This window comes from Mobula hypostoma, chromosome 20 (assembly GCF_963921235.1).
Source record: "Mobula hypostoma chromosome 20, sMobHyp1.1, whole genome shotgun sequence".
NCBI classification, from domain to species: Eukaryota; Metazoa; Chordata; class Chondrichthyes; order Myliobatiformes; family Myliobatidae; genus Mobula; species Mobula hypostoma.
The window spans coordinates 33398198-33416196 of NC_086116.1; the positions used below are offsets into that span (position 1 = coordinate 33398198).

Genomic DNA, 17999 nt, shown 5'->3' on the forward strand with positions numbered 1-17999 from the left:
AGGTAGAAGTGCTGTTGGCTTTTTTCACAAAGCAATTTACATACTGGACCCAGGATAGATCCTCTGAATTAACACCGAGGAATATAAAGCTACTGACCTGCTCCACCTCTGACACCCTGATGAGAACTGGCCCACGGACCTCTGGTTTCCTCCTCCTTAAGTCAACAATCAGCTCCTTGGCCTTGCTGGCATTGAGTGAGAGATTGTTGTTATAGCACCATTCAGCCAGATTTTTAACCTCCCTCCTATATGCTGACTCGTTACTACCTTTGATTTGGCCTATTACTGTGGTGTTCTCAGCAACTTAAACATAGCATTGGATCTGTACTAAGCCACTCAGTCACAAGTATAAAGCGAGTAGAGCAGAGGGCTAAGGACACAGCTTTGTGCTGATGGAGATTGTGGAGATGTTGTTGCCAATCTGAACAAACTGGCATAATCCTAATCACAATTTCAGTACAACACAATGACTATTTTACATTACACTGGACTTTTATTTAACAAAAGCTTTTACTTAGCCTCAAGGTTATTATTTCACTGCTCAATGAGAATGTGGTGCATTTATAACTGAATTCTATATAATAGCAATCTGCCACATCCTTTAATACATTCAGCTAACAAGAAATTCAAATTTAATTCTAGCATTATATCACTATATGGGAATTTTCTAAACTCCATTTACAATTTTCACCTAGTAAGTTCCCAGTTTCACCATTGAATGACCTGGTTCTGCACCATTGTCCCAAACTCTTACAAGCAGTGGAAAACATCTAACTATTGTTAGTACTGCTTATAGCATTGCAGGTGCTTTGTACAATAGTCACTTCTACTTCTGCCCTGGATGAACCACGAGCTCTACAATCTGCGGAGGGTCAGTTCAGAGGCATTCAAGTCAGGTGACTGAGAAAGTTGCAAAAAGGTCTCTGGAAAGCCAACCCAAAGGCAAAGTGGCAATTCCAGACTGAACTTAAATCAATGAAAGATGGCCACAGTTGTGGCAGTGCTTTGCTTCCAGATGAGCTCAATGTCTTCTGGACACCCACATCCTCCGATGATCCTATGATTTCAGCCTCTGAGGCCAATGTGCAAGCAACCTTCAGGAGGGTGAATCCCTGAAAAGTACCCAGCCCCGACAGGGTACCTGCCCAAGTACTAAAGACCTGTGCCGATCAACTGGCTAGAGTGTTCACAGAGATCTTTAACCTATCGTTTCAGCAGTGAGCAGTACCCACCTGGTTCCAGCAGGCTTCAATTACACCAGTGCCCAATAAGAATGCGATGACTTCTCTCAATGACTATTACCCAGTAGCACTAACATCCAGTGATGAAGTGTTTTGAAAGGTTGGTGACGAAACGTAACAACTCTTGCCTGAGAAGTGACTTAGATCCGCTTCAATTTGCCTACCAGAGCAACAGGTCCACAGCACTTGCCATCTCATTGGCTCTTTGCTCAACCCTGGAGCATCTGGACATCAAAGGTGGATACAATAGGATGCTCTTCATTGGCTACAGATCAGCATTCAATACCAATATCCCCTAAAAACTAGTCCATAAACTCCCATGGTTTTGGCTTCAATAGCTCCTTGTGCAATTGGATCTTCAACTCCCTCACTTGCAGACCCTAGTCAGTTCGCGTTGGCACCATCTCCACAATCTCCACCAGCACAGGTACACAAGCTGTGTGCTTAGTCCTCTGCTCTACTCCCTTTACACTTATGTTTGTGTGGCTAAGCACAGCTCCAAAGCCACATTCAAATTTGCTGACAACACCACTGTCATAGGCCAAATCAAAGCTGTGATGAATCAGCATACAGGAGGGAGATTAAAAATCTGGCTGAGTGGTGCCATAAAAACAACTTCTTACTCAATGTTAGCAAGACAAAGTCGCTGATTATTGACTTCAGGAGGACGAAACCAGAGATCCATGAGCCAATTCTCATCAAAGGATCAGCAACTTCAAATTCCTCAGTGTTATCATTTCCAAGCAAGTGCAATTATAAGGCGGCAAAGCAGCACCTCTGCTTCCTTAGGCGTTTACAGAGATTCAGCACGACATCTGAAATGGCCCAGTCCATCATGGGTAAAGCACCCCCAATGAATAATCACACCTATATGAAATGTAACAAGAAAGCAGAATCCATCATCAGGAACCCCAACACTCATGCTCTCTTCTCACCGCTGCCATCAGAAAGGTACAGGACCCCAAGGACTCTCAACACCAGGTTCAGTTACTGCCCCTCAACCATCAGGATCTTGATCCAAAGGGCTCGCTTTCAAGGACTCTTCATCTCATGTTCTCGATATTTATCAGTTTTTTTTGTATTTGAAGTTCGTCTTTTACACTCTGTTGAATGCCCAACTTGGGCAGATTTTCATTGATTTTCTTATTATTAGTATTCTATTACTGAGTATGCCCATAAGAAAATGAATTTCAGTTGTATATGGTGAAATACATGTACTTTGAAATACTAGTAACAAATTTAATATATTGTCTTTGTGGACCTACCTACAGCCTTTAAAACTATCACCCAATTGTGGTGGACAACCATGGACTGAAACGCTTCAGCGACAAAATTTACACCTATGCTGAGAGCAGCCTGCATTACCTCGCTTCTACCTCTTCTAACCACTTGCTCCATTGATCCAAATTATTAGTCTGTCAACCAGAGCAGTGCTGCTATAAGGTAAGCTTCCTGCAACTAAAAGAAAATCAGACGACTGTAACCAGGTTCTTCATTCCACTCCTTAATAAATATCTCAACACTCAGTCAGGCAGTTCACAACCTTCGTCTCACACCTGCTCCTAAACAAGCTTTGAACTAAACATTGGTACATTTCTATTGGTATTTTTACCTTCATAGGATGGGTTGAGTTAGCCAAAGTTAACTCAAACGTGCTGAGTACTTGCAGATTTAACTATTCCAGACATTTCAGGCTGCCTCTTCTATCACTCCACATGGACATCACTTGAATTCTGATGCAGAATTTTGATTCACACCATTGATAATTCCACTCCGCCACCTCACCTCCCAAAACTAATACTTGATCCGCTGACTTCCTCCAGCAGGTTGTTTGATGCTCCAGATTCCAGTATCTGCAGACTTGTTCTTGTGCCTTTCGTTACTTAACAGTTGACTAACAATGTCCTTACTCACACTGCCTGATTTATCCATTTCTTTATGATCGCTGATTCCAGTTAAAAAATCCTCATTCTTAAAAATTCATCCTCGCTAACAGGGGTTCCAAACCTGGAGTCCACAGACAACCTTGCTTAATTTATATTGGTCCATGGCATTATAAAAAAGGTTGGGAACCCCCTGCAATACTGTTGCTTCTTATCTCTAATTCATGCAACTGCCCAAGGACTCTTCATTCCTCCTAGTCCAGTGCTTGTTACTTCAAACACTTTGCATGAAAAATGGACTTCGTCCTGATTCTGTTTTATTTCTTGTAAAAATTAAGTATAATTTATGTTTTTTTTCCTCTTGTGAATGCTGCTTTATAATGCTATGTAAAGGCAACGTAACTTCGGTTAGGAAAGAGGAGTTAGAATGCACGGTGATTATGGGAAAGATTGAAGGGAAGAAGGCAAGTGGAAGGCAAAGACAAATGATGGAGACAGCAGCCAGAGAACTGAAAGTGAATACCAATGAATTGATCCACTTGACCCGAAACAGGAGTGTGGGGGCCATGGCAGTCAAAGCTCAAACTGGGCATGGCACCTGATGATAATGCTATGTATCTGTGATGCTTCACTGCACCTGTGCATACACAAGAATGTGCTAATGCCAAATTTTAGTCATACCACCAATGGTGGCATTGCCTTCAACTAAATCCCTAACTTTTGGCATTTTCTTCCTAAACCTCCTCACCATTCTACATCTCTTAGATTCAAGTTTTTAATTTGCAAACATATTAAAAATGCGAAGTGTACATGTAAATAAGTCTGCCAGATTCAACAGGCTGAATGCCATCAGTCTTTTTGATTAATTTTGTACCTGCCCCAACACAATGATCTATATAAATGGACTCCCCCACCACCCTCTGAGGGAGGCCCTCCATTAGTCAGGGTCAACCATGGATGTTGCATCCTAGCTGTCTACATGATACACAAGCCACAGGGCAGTACAATATGGAGAGCAAGCTGCTGCCCATGTTCAGACTGCCCCTCTCCACGCAGCTGATGAATCCAAGGGAATGGCAGCAACCAGTACAGATTGGCACCAGCAGTGTTGCCAATGAGTGGTGAATTCAATGTAGACCGTCTTAGGGACTCCAACTTCGGATTCATCTTCTGAAGCCTTCCCCATGAATGGGTATAGCTGCAAGGCAGCAGAGATTTGAGATCAGAGTTGTCCTTCAAGATGATCTGCCACTCATGGCTGACAAACCCCATCTGCCCAAAGCAACTTGTTTTAAGGCTCCAGTAATCCACTTCTACCCCTTCTCTAGAAACCATCCCACCAGGTTTAGTAGATGAGCCATGTGAAGGCCAGAAACTGGACTTGATTACCAGAGAACTATCTGGAAGCATTTAATAGATAGTGGGAACACACATAAAAGTTGCTGGTGAACGCAGCAGGCCAGGCAGCATCTCTAGGAAGAGGTGCAGTCAACGTTTCAGGCCGAGACCCTTCATCAGGACTAACTGAAGGAAGAGTGAATAAGGGATTTGAAAGTTGGAGGGGGAGGGGAGATCCAAAATGATAGGAGAAGACAGGAGGGGGAGGGATAGAGCCAAGAGCTGGACAGGTGATAGGCAAAAGGGGATACGAGAGGATCATGGGACAGGAGGTCCGGGAAGAAAGACGGGGGGGGGGGGGACCCAGAGGATGGGCAAGGGGTATATTCAGAGAGACAGAGGGAGAAAAAGGAGAGTGAGAGAAAGAATGTGTGTATAAAAATAAGTAACAGATGGGGTACGAGGGCCCCCATCCTCTGGGTCCCCCCCCCCGTGTCTTTCTTCCCGGACCTCCTGTCCCATGATCCTCTCTTATCCCTTTTGCCTATCACCTGTCCAGCTCTTGGCTCCATCCCTCCCCCTCCTGTCTTCTCCTATCATTTTGGATCTCCCCCTCCAACTTTCAAATCCCTTACTCACTCTTCCTTCAGTTAGTCCTGACGAAGGGTCTCGGCCTGAAACGTCGACTGCACCTCTTCCTAGAGATGCTGCCTAGCCTGCTGCGTTCACCAGCAACTTTGATGTGTGTTGCTTGAATTTCCAGCATCTGCAGAATTCCTGTTGTTTGCGTTTAAATAGATAGTGGGAGTTTATTCCCACTACCACCTCCATCTATGACAACCTTAAGGAACTCCCGCCACCCTACATATCTTTCAATCGCCAATAGTTCCTACTTTTCAATGAGTCTTGGTTTATGAAGCTTCTTTGTTTAAGAAAATACACAAAATAAAAGGCATTGAATCACGTGGACTCTCAACCCTTCAAACTACCTCATTACGATCCTGCACCTTTTTGTCCACATGCACTTCCTCTGCAACTGCAACTCTCGATTCTACACTGTTATTGTTTCCCTTGTACTACCTCAATGCACGGTTACAATAAATTGATCAGCATGCAAGACAACTCGTCACTGGATCTTGGCACATGTGACAATAATAAACTAAGTTATCAACTTAACATCTACAAGTCCAGTTTGTCATCTGATCTCTGAAGTAACATATATATGGGGGGGAAGAAGGGGGGGCAGCAGAATCAAGATAAAGCAGGGGTCTCCAACCTTTTTTTGCCCCGCGGACCGGTTTAATATTGACAATATTCTTGCAGACCGGCCGACCCAGGGGGGTCGGGTTGCCAATGGACAAGAGCAGCAGTCAAATATGTTGTTTACACCCAGGGAAAGACTACAATGACCATGAAGCCTTGCGCGGACACTAGTGCGCATGTGTGAGGTGCTGATTTTTCTTTCCCCTGCAAATCGTTTTTGGCAATTTTGTTTGGGTGGGGGGTGGGGGGAGGTGATGTTAATCACCACCAGAATATAGGTGATAAGTGGCTAATACACCCAATTTCGTTTCTAAAAGGGTTTATCTAACGAATTTAATATTGAACACACAGCACATATTTTCCTCGCATGACTACAATGATTAGTCAATTATCAGGGGAGCTTGAAGTAAGTGTTGAACGAACTTCCAGTAGAAGTGGCAGAAGCAGGTTCAATATTATCATTTAAAGTTAAATTGGACAGCTATATGGACAGGAAAGAAATGGAGGGTTATGGGCTGAGTGCAGGTTGGTGGGACTAGGTGAGAGTAGCGTTCGGCACGGACTAGAAGGGCCGAGATGTCCTGTTTCCGTGCTGTAATTGTTATATGGTTATATAAGTCAATAGCATCATAACATTTTAAGTAACGTTTGGATATTAAACACACGGCACATAATTTCCCCGTATGAACATACAAAATCATTGCAATGCACCAATATCGCTGAATCAGTGGGAGCTCTGGGCTTGTTTCCCTGCAACAAGACGGTCCTATCGAGGGGTGACGGGAGACGTCGATACTCGAAGGGGGTTCCTTATGTCCAGTCTATTCCACAATTTAGTTTTCATTGCATTCATTGCAGAAAACTCCGCTTCGCAGAAAAATGTCGGAAATGGAAGCAACTTTTTCAGTGCTTTCATGGCTATCTCAGGATATTTAGCCCTGACTTTGATCCAGAATGCCGGCAGAGATGTTATGTCAAACATACTTTTCAGCCCGCCGTCATTTGCAAGCTTGAGGAGTTGATCTCCTTCCCGCGCTGATAAGAATGATGCATGCGTAATGGTTCAACAGTGGCCGTGACAGGGAATGAGGAAAGGTGCAGCTGACTCATATCGCCAAATCATATCGTTTCCTCGCAGCCCGGTAGCGCATGCTTTGCAGCCCGGTGGTTGGGGACCGCTGAGATAAAGGATCAGTCCTACATCTATTTACAAGAAGTTATATTATATTGTGTGTATTAGTAATTATATATTAATATAATTATGAATGCTATACAATTATAACAAAGTTCAAATTGCAAAGCAAGTTTTATTATATATATAAAATCACCACTTACAACCCTGAGATTCATTTTCCTGTGGGCATACTCAGCAAATCTACAGAACAAGATGAAAGATGAACCAGGGTGAAGACAACAAACTATTCTATTATATATAATGGAACCATGAATACATAGGGCTGTATTGCTATGAATCTGAATAAACACAGATAGGCCATATCCAAAGATGCCCATCCAGTTCCATTTGCCTGCATTTACGGCATAACTCCGCAACTACAATTTGTATAGAATCTGTTATGTACATAGAGCAAAGCCCCAAAACTGACTTGGAAAGACAGTGATGTACAAACAAACCGAGATATAATTTTTATATTATTCCAAACAGATTCTGAAGTTATTAACGATTTTTGTTACTTTTTTTAAAAATTACATCTTCAAGCTATCAATCTGGAATCTTGAGTGAAATAAAGTCTAAAATGTATTCGCAAAGCGGGACGCAATTAGAGGCAACACAGTGCAGAAATGCAGAATGTAATGGAATGCTTCAGGACTGCAATAGCATTGGAGGTATTGAAATACCACAGGGGTTCGGTCTCTTTAATTGAAGCGGGCGGACTCAAGAGTTTACACTAGTATTTGGGAGGGTAGGAGAGAGCGCCAGCCACACGGCGAGGTCAAGTACAAGGAACACACACACAATAAAATGCAAGAAAGGGCGAATGCAGCACCAGCGGTACGAAGTCGAGGGATAGGGACGGGGATGGAGATGGGGGGAAGAAGGGGGGCCCGATGCACACTCACCCAGCCGGGGCATGACGGCGCCGAGGAACTGCTCGTCGTCCTGGTAGTGGTTGTCGTGCAGGGCCTCCAGCAGCTTGTGCAGGACATCCTGCGGCACTTTGCAGCCAGTTCCCCTCAGCTCGGCGAAGCGGCTCAGCCGAAAGTGCTTGTCCAACTCGTAGCTCTCAGGGTTGAACGTCTCCCTCACCGACATGGTCCGGGCCGGCGCGCTTCGTGTGTCTTTTTTTTTGTGTGTGTGTTTTTTTTTCTCTCTCGCGAGCGTTGGCGCGTTGACAGGCGGATTAAAAATGTTATATACACTTTAAAATAAAAACCCTCCGGTCCGGTGCTCCGCTCCGCCGAACCTGTGTGGCGAGGTACACATCGGGTAAAGGTTAGAAGCAGCGCTGAAGCTCGCCGCTTTTTTTTAAACTGCAGCCAGTGGAATTTTTTTCCTTATTTCGCTCTCTCTCCTTTCCCTCTCGCTTTAAAAAGGTCGCCGTTTAAAATTATTAACCCTCGATGGTGCCGCTCGGTTCCTTACCTTCGATCCGAGCGCGCCTCGGCACCCAGCAGAACACCCACAAATCCCCGCGCTCGAGAGGTTCGGGAGGGGGAGGAGGTGGTGTAGGAGCGGGAGCGCGCGCGCCAGTCCTGCGCACGCGCGGTGAGCGGCTCTCGGCGGGGAGCCGGGTTGTGCCGACTGCGCCTGCGCAATCTTTGTCTTTTTGTGGTACCGGGTGGGGAGAAGGGAAAAGTAATTACCCATTGCTTATTCCTGCAAAGGGGAGTTGAAAAGTGGACGGAATTCCTCTACGGTTTCCCCTGGAGCCGGGAGGGTCGGCGGGTTACGCATGCGCCCTCCAGCGGGGAGGCCGGCAGCCGTCTCTCGGGCGGGCGTGCGCCGTCCGAGGGCGAAGCCGGCAGCCGTCCCACCTCCCCTTCGCCAAAGAGCTGGCGCGCTAACGGACTGAGCGAGCCGTGGCGCTTCTCGTCCGTTCGCACGGCGATTCTTACGGCGCTTGCGGGCAAGATGAGCGCAGGCCCGCCAACTCTCTCTCCTGATGCTGAGCAAAAGAAGTAAAAACAGAAATTTTTTTTTGTAACACGACACGGCATATTTCTGGGACATTCCTTGTGCGAGGGAGTCAAGTTACTGGTTTATTGGTGAAAGGGCCTGGGGCGCGGCTTCTTTAAAGGCTGCCAAATGGCGCCTTTTATTGCGCCCGCGCCTTTAAGAGGCCGCGGCCAAAAAAATTAGAAACATTTAAAGGGATCTGGCGGCAGGCCGCCGAGTGGGGGAGCTTGCCGGCTGCAGGTGTTTACTCTCGGCTGATTCTGAAGTCTCCCCATCCCCAACCTCCTTCTCTATTCCCTCCCACCCTCCCTTGTCCCCTCACGTCCCCTTACGACCCCTTCCTCCTCACCCACCCAGTCCCCTCTGTCCTTCCCTATTCCCTCACGTCCCGTTCCTCTTCACCTACCCATTCCCACCCCGTCCCCTCTCTCCTTCCCTATTCCCTCCCGCGCTGCCTTGTCCTTTCACGTCCCCTTCCTCCTCTCCCTCCCTGTCCCCTCTCTCCCTCTCCTCCCCTCTTTCCTTACCCATTTCCTCCTGCCCTCCCCATCTCCTCTATTTCCTCCCTCCCCTTTCTACACTTGGTCCTTCAAGCATCCCCACCCTCTCTCTCACTCCTCCCTCTTTTGAGGAAAAAAAATCAAAAGACTCGTTCGTGGGCTATTCCCAGTAATGCTTGTTGAGCCAGTCAACTGTTGGAACAGTCAACGCTGATCTCCCTGGAATTTGTTGGTCTTCCATAATATGGGAATGCTACCAACTAGAACATTCCAAGATGCAGGAGCACCTGCTAACAGGTGTGCGGAAGCTTGGCACAGCCAATGCAAAGGCTTCATGGGGAAGGAATACAGCCTGGCGAAAGCTTTGAGATCTTGACGCGCGGCTCTGTGTAACAACCAACCTGCTTGAGGAACTCGGTGGACTAAGCAGCATCTGTGACCTGGAAAAATGTTGAAACTGTGCACTGGAATCAAGAATAGAGAAAGAAGATAGCTGTATTGTCCAAAGTCAATACTTAGATTGGCGACACTATGAATGTAAAGAAAACGGTGCATTATTTTATATTTGTATATAATAAAGCTTATTTTGAAGTAAAAATTCTAGAATTGAATACAGTAATAATAAAATTGCTGCTGCTGGAACTCTGAAAGGAAAACAAAATGCTGATAGCACTCTGCAGGTAAGGTTTGTGAAGAGAGTAGTAGAGTTTCAGGTTGCTGACCTTGAATATGCTAGGTTGTTTCCTTTGCAAAAGAGGAAGCCAAGGAGAGATGTAACTGGAAGATCTTTACTGCGGGGAAATAGAGTATAAAGTGGGGAAGTTCTGATGCAGCTTCACAGGACACATCTGAAACAGAATCAAATCAGGTTCAATATCACTGGCATATGGGGTGAGATTTGTTGTTATGTGACAGCAGTACATTGCAATAAGACCATAAGATATAAGAGCAGAATTTGGCAATTCAGCCCATGGAGTCTGCTCTGCCATTTCATCATGGCTGATCCATTTCCCTCAGCCTTAATCTCCTGCCTTTTCCCCATAACTGTTCGTGCCCTGACTAATCAACCTTTGCCTTAAATATAGCCAAAGACGGCCTCCACAGCCACCTGTGGCAACAAATTCTACAGATTCATCATTGTCAGGCTACAGAATATGTGATTAAAAAGCTATAAATTACAAAAGGAATAGATACATAGTTAAATAAGCAGTGCAAAAAGAGCAAAACAAATCCGGAGTATTGTATGCAGTTTAGGCCTCCATGTTTAAAAAAAAAGGATAACCTTTGGTAAAATTCCAATAATATGGCATCCAGTTGTTTGGAAAGCCTGATATTCATCAGTCTAGCAAATGAACTGGAGTTCTAAAGGCCAGGTTGGAAGTGTGGCCAGAGATGGGGGTTAGATTGTGGGCTGGGCTTGGATTGTGGCTTTAGTGGCTGGCCAGAACCAGGGAGGGGTCTGGAACATCAGTCAACAGTGGGGCATGTATGCAGCAGGCTTTTGATTGTCCTTCGGTCTTCAAACATTGACGTTGATCTCAGAACTCAATGGTCACAGAACGCTAGGCCTGGACCTCTAGACCTGCCAGTGATGGGACCCCAGACACACTGGGGGTCTCCAGCCTTGTTCCTCCTGCCCACACTGAACTCCAGTTCTGGAAGCCACCACAATTTGCTGCCCTTGGTGGGGGGGGGGTGCCCTTGTCAATGCTGGTTTGCCAGCTGAGTATCCGACAATGGATATTCTACGTCCATGTCGCTGGCTTTCGGATATCAGGATTGAATCAGTTTTCTACTTGTATCACTGTGCAACCTCTGACACATCAGATTTCGTTCATTTTACCCTATTCATCCCTGCTCCAGATGTAGCTATGCCATGCTCTTTCAGCGAGAACTACCAACTACTGTGTCATTTAATCTCTACTGATTGAGTTTTATTACAAATTTTCCCTTTTATTCTCTGTGCTCTATTGCCTGCCTCCCACCTTAACAACAACTCAAAACTTACTTTATTGCCACCTTCAGCTCTGATTGGAGTTCAGTACCATGAAACAACAGCCATGCCTCAAGGATCTCGGCCCGAAACATCGACTGTTTACTCTTTCCCACAGATGCTGCCTGGCCTGCTGAGTTCCTCCAGCATTTTGTGTGTGTTGCTTTGGATTTGCAGCATCTGCAGATTTTCTCTTGACCATGAAACATTGGCCTTGTTTGTCACTGTATGAACACTTTGTGACCTCCTGAGTGATGGTTGTCTACCACGTCCGACAAAGACAGGAGACCTGTGTGGGAGAGTTTTTAAAGTGGAAAAGCTGTTGCACAGGGGCAGTTCTCTCTGGACCCTGGAAATCTGGGTCCAGTGGTACGAACAAGTGTCACAAACTGGGGTCTTCCTTGGTTGCAGTGGATGATCATGACATCTTCTGTGCCTTGGCATGTCTTCACTCTCTATAGAGTACCACCTTCCTATGTGTTGGATCTCACTGTGGATCTCACCTGCCCAGTCCACCAGGGCTAGCTTCACACGTTAGGACAGGTGGGTCCCTGTCTCGCTGGGGTATGAGGCAGCCGGCTACCCTCACCTGGTTTAGCCCACCTGTGAAAGCGGTGTACCGGGGTGTGGCTGCTGTCACATGCAAACAGCTACTTGGAGCCACAGCTCAGAGCTGAGTGTCCAGTGGGGACCAAAGGTGAGTGTACTGCCCTGGAATGAGCATGACAAGCCCCTCCCTGGGCACCTCATACACCCTGGCCTACTGAGTACTTACAGTATTTTATGTTTTCCTCATTTCAAAGATTTCTGGCCAACAAGAACACTCTCAAAAAGAATTCTAATCGAGAGAGGTCTCGTTTGGGTAAGAATTCTAGTTAGAACCCACTTTCTGGATCATTTTCAGGAACCTCTTCTGGAGCTTCCCCAATGTCAGCAGATCCTTTCTTAGATATGGGGTCTAAATCTGCTCACAATACTCCAAATATGGTCTGAACAATGCCTTACAGAGCCTCAACATTATATCCTTGCTTTCATATTTCTAGTCCTCTTGAAATGAATGCTAACATTGCATTTGCCTTTCTTCCTACTAGGATTCCCAAATCCCTTTGCAACTCCGATTTCTGAATCTGTTCACCATTTAGAAAATAGTCTACGCCTTTAACCCTTCTACCAAAGTGCATGACCATACATTTCCCTACACTGTACTCCATATACCAACTTCATCGCCCAATCTCTCCTCCAGACTCCCTGCTTCCTCAACACTACCTGCATGCCCCTCCAGTTATCTTTGACATATCCATAATCTTGGCCACAATCCCTTCATCCAGATCATTGACATATAAGGTGAAATGTAGTGGATCCAACACCAGACCCCTGATAAACATCACAAGTTACTAGCAGCCAACCAGAAAAGCACCTATTATCCCCCTCTTTGCCTTCTGTAGCCTTAAACACCAGAGAATCTGTGGTGAAAGAGAGAGTGTTCTGCCTTCTTCCCCTTTCCTTTCCAGTCCTGAAGAAGGGTCGCAGCCCAAAACATTGATTATTCCTTTCCATCGGTGTTGTAGAATGAACCGAAAATTACAAACCTGCTGTTTTTAAAGTGTTCAATGATAGAGTGTTCATAACACTAAAAATTTTGACAGTAATCAGAGAAAAATTAAAAATACTGTATATATAATCTGCAAAAATCAGAACCTGATGTGTTAACTTTGATTCTCTCTCCACAACTGCTGAGTATTTATAGCACTTTTCTTCTGTTTTTATTTTATCTGTATTAGGACAAGAGTTGATTATTTATTGTTGCATACAGTATATGATGGTACAGTGAAAAGTTTGTCCAGCAGTCTGTTCATACAGATCAATTCATTACACATTGCATGGAAGTAAATCAAGGTATAACAACAGAATGCAGAATAAAGTGTAACACCTACAGAGAGAGTGCAGTGCAGGTAGAAAATAAGGTCATAACGAGGTAGATTGTCAGGTCAAGAGTTCATCTCAATCTATTAGGGAACTATTGCACAATAATAGATAATCCAAGAGGGCATAATTTTAAAGTGATTGGATTGAAGTATGGGGGGACGTCAGAAGCAAATTTTTAACACAGAGAGAGGTGAGTGCATGGGGACACCCTGCCAGGGGTGGTGGTAGAGGCAGATACATTAGAGGCATTTAAGAAACTCTTGGATAGGCACGTAGATGAATCAAAAATGGAGGGCTATGTAAAAGGAAAGGGCTAGATTGATCTTAGAGTAGGTTAACAGGTCAGCATAACATCATGGGCTGAAGAGCCTGTACTGTGCTGTAATGTTCTATCTTCATTCAGCAGACTTATACCAGTGGGGTAGAAGCTGTTCTTGAGCCTGGTGGTATGTGCTTTTTAGCTTTGGAATCTTCTGCCTGATGGGAGAAGGGATAAGACAGGATGTCCCGGATCACCAGATAAACACCAGTGTTGACCAGGTTGTATGGGCACATCTTTCAGTGCCATTATTCCATCGCCATCATTGAGTGGAACGCCACAACTCATCTTTGCTCTGTTTGAGTAAAATAAACATCCTCTCAGAGATAACATCTTCTGAAGCTGCAGCCTTGAGAGCAATGGGCAGCAAGTCACCACATCCAGAATTCCCCTCAAAGTTGAAGTTGTACCGAGTAAGAGAGAGATTGCTGTTTCTTTCTTGTTGCTGGCTGTAAATCCTGAAAGTCCACCACAGTCTGCTATGGAAACACCATTGCCCTTGAACAGAAACTCCTAGGGAAAGGTAGTGCGTACAGCCCAATCCATCATGGGTAAAACCCTCCCCATCATTGAACACATCTGCGTGCAATGCTGTCTCAGGAAAACAGCATCCATCATCAGGGACCCCCACTACACAGGAATGCTCTCTTCTCACTGCTACCATCAGGAAGAAGTTACAGGAATCTCAGGACTCACACCACCAGGTTCAGGAGCAGTTACTACCCCCAATCATCAGCCTCTTGAACCAAAGGGGATTACTTCCACCAGCCTCAGCGTTGAAACGTTCCCACAACCAATGGACTCACTTTCAAGAACTCTTCATTTCACGTTCTCGATATTTATTGTTTATATATTTATTATTATTCTTATTTCTTCTTTTATTATTGCAGTTTGTTGTTTTCTGCACTCTGGTTGATCGCCCTGGTTGGGCAGTCTTCCACTGATTCTGTTATGGTTATTATTCTATAGATTTATTGAGTATGCCCACAAGAAAATGCATCTCATGGTTGTGTATGATGACATACATACACTTTAACAATAAATTTGAACCAATACCATTATGAGGATACCTTCATTTTCAATAAAGTAATCCACCACCATATGGGTTGGGAAATAAATATTGGCATTGATAGTGACAGGCCAAGAAATAAATTAAAAATAAAAGAAACATACATCAAAGTTGCTGGTGAACGCAGCAGGCCAGGCAGCATCTATAGGAAGAGGCGCAGTCGACGTTTCAGGCCGAGACCCTTCGTCAGGACTAACTGAAGGAAGAGTGAGTAAGGGATTCTTACTCACTCTTCCTTCAGTTAGTCCTGACGAAGGGTCTCGGCCTGAAACGTCGACTGCGCCTCTTCCTATAGATGCTGCCTGGCCTGCTGCGTTCACCAGCAACTTTGATGTATGTTGCTTGAATTTCCAGCATCTGCAGAATTCCTGTTGTTTGCGTTAAAAATAAAAGATATGAGTTTTCAACAATATTTATAAAGAATATTTTGTGCTAAATTCCAAATATTTTTCTGCTGAAAGATTGTGACAGAATTTCATTTCTCAAAACTGATGCTTTTCACTTTACCACTCACCAGATGGCAGTGTGCTGTAAAGTAAGAAAATGCTAAATGAAAGGATGCTCTCACTGGTCGTTTTCATAATGACGTCTAAGGCAGGCAAATTGGGGAAAAGCTCTGTTAAGGTTTGAATATTTTCTTTCCATGTCATTTCAGAGTGATCCGTAGTCTCTGACTGCTTATCTAAAAAAGTATCAGACCTCAAAAAATAATTTTTTACCTAGAAAAGGAGGTGGGAGGGTCAAAATGACATTCCACCTAAATGTAATATTGTAATAGTGCAATATGTAATGCATTGTGTTCTCGCAAATAAATGAGAAAGGGATTTGCAGAGTATCTGTTTCTAATGAAGATAAAAACGATGTAATAATGGTAGCTCTGACCACAATATCCTCCAAGAGAACCACAACCTTGTTGTGGTTTGCAGGCTTGTGTGTCTCAGTGACCTGGAGAGCTATGTTGACTGGAGTCAGGGCTTTATGTTTTGGCTCCTGGTAGGATCACCCTTTCCAAACAGGTCAAAGTGTAAAGGCCAGATTACAAGTGGTCTACTGGTCGGTCCTCCAGGTTCAGGGGTTCAACTCAGAGCTAACAACCCTGACTGATAAAACAAAGCTGTTACAGAAACAGCAATGAAGAATCCTTTTATATCTGAGCATGATGGTTTTCCTGAGTCTCCACCCAGGACTTGCATGACTGACTAGTGAAAACCGAGAGGAAGCGACTTACAGACAAAAGAAACCCTGGACACCACTAAAGATGGAGGGTTGCTTTGCTGTCCTAAACACCAGCAGTGTAACAGGCTGTAAATAAGTAAAGTGGTCACAATATGCAAACAGATTCTTTATTATAGGAGGTATAGATACTCATTAATAATTTTCATGACCCAATGCCAAGCTACACACCAGAACAAAGTAATAATCCTGGTTTATTTCAGCTTTCTTTTTTAGCTGGGTATGCTTATTGAAGAAAGAAGTCAGGCAAGGAAATGTACCCCTGATTAAAGATATTTGGGATCCCTAAAAGTATAATCTAGTGAATTATAGGCTGTTGAGCTTTACATCAATGACAGGGAAGATATTGGAGAGGATTTTTTAGGTTAGAATTTACTCACAAATGGAGAAGCCATGGGGTTATCAGGAAGAGTCAGCATGGCTTTATGCTGGGCAGACCTTGTCTTATGAGAAGGTGACAAAGATGATTTATGAGGGTAGGACAGTGGATGTTGTCTAAATGGACTTTAGCAAGGTGTTTGACAAAGTCACTTATTGTAGGCTGATCCAGGATCCACAATGACTTGACAGACTGGATTCAACATTGCCTTGGCCAAAGAAGATGGGGGGGGTAGTGTTGAAGGGGTGTTTCCCTGACCGGAGGTCTGGGACCAGTGTAGTATTGCTCAGGAACCTCTAATGACTATAAGACACAGGAGAAGAATTAGATCATTTGGCCCATCAAGTCTGCTCCGCCATTCCATCACGGCTGATATATTATCCATCTCAACCCCATTTTCTGGCCTTCTCTGCATAACCTTTGATGACCTTACTAATCAAGGGCCTCTCAACCTCCACTTTCAATATAACCAATGACTGGGACACACTTGGATTGTTATCTCTGGAATGTCAGAGGCCGAGCGGCAACCTAATAGAAGTATTTAAAATAATGAGAGGCATATATATGGTAGATAGTTAGAATCCACCCTATCTAGAGGCAACTTTTTTTATTACATGACCAGTAGATGCCCGGAACACCCTGCTGGGTGTCTGAGGCCTTCTATTGGTTGGTGTCAACTGTGGATATTGCGTCCCAGCTATCTACATGAAAGGCAACCTAGAATGCAAACCAGGGCAGTACGATATGGAGAGCATGCTTTTGCCCAGGCAGCTGGTGAATCCAAAGGAATGGCAGAGACCAATACAGATCGGAGTTGCCAGTCAGCGTTGAACTCAACATAGAACCTCCTTAAGGACTGCAGCTCTGGATTTTTCCTCAGGGTTCACTGCTGAACCCTTTCCCATGAGTGGGTATAATTGCAAGGCAGCGGAGGCATGAGATCAGAGCTGCCAACCAGGGCTAATGAGCCCCATCTGCCCAAAGCGACTGGTTCTAAGGCCCCAGTAACCCAGCTTTGCCCCTTCTTCTATCAGTAGAAACGGTTCCACCAGGCTTAGTAGCTAAGCCACACCTGATGGCCAGGAGCTGGACTTGATTGTCAGAGGCTATTTAAGACGAATGCTATTGGAAGCATTTAATAGGTAGAGGGAGCTTATCCCCACTACCACCCCTGACTATAACAACCTTAAGGAACCAATTCAATCATGGCTGATTTACTATCCCTCTCAACTCATTCTCCTGCCTTCTCCCTATATCCTTTGGCATCCTTAATAATGAAGAGCCTATCAACCTCCTCTTTAAATATACCCAATGATTTGACCTCCACAGCTGGCTGCATCAATGAATTCCACTGATTCACCAGAATCTAGCTAAAGAAATTCCTCCTCATCTCTGTGCTAAAAGGATGTTCTTTTATTCTAAGGCTGTGTCCTCTTATCCTGAAGCAAATAGCTACCACACTGGATCTATAGCAGGTGATGAATATGGATCTACCAGATTGTTGTTAAAACCCTTCTAATTCACATTAGGGATAAAAATGTCCATCTTTACCCAGTCTGGTTACATGTAATTCCAGAACCATAGCAATTACACCCATTCTGAAAAATGAATAGAAGTAAAATCTCCAAACAACTACTTTGGAAGGTGAATCATATGAGAGTTGAAGGCAAGGCTAAGATCTCGTAATAGTATTGACAAGAAGGGCCCAGTGGATGACTG

The 17999-nt window shown here is 44.6% G+C and overlaps 1 protein-coding gene across 4 annotated transcripts in view; it reads right to left on the reverse strand.

The window, feature by feature from the left end:
* sephs1 (selenophosphate synthetase 1) overlaps positions 1-8370 on the reverse strand; it is a 73186-nt gene extending 64816 nt beyond the window's left edge. For 2 of the 4 annotated variants that reach the window (XM_063072628.1, XM_063072626.1), the window contains exon 1: positions 7805-8370. In XM_063072628.1, coding sequence (XP_062928698.1) covers positions 7805-7997 — 193 coding nt within the window. In that variant the 5' untranslated portion in view covers positions 7998-8370. The remainder of the gene's footprint in view (positions 1-7804) is intronic. The other 2 variants (XM_063072627.1, XM_063072629.1) reach the window with 2 other exon arrangements.
* Positions 8371-17999: the final 9629 nt, after the last annotated feature.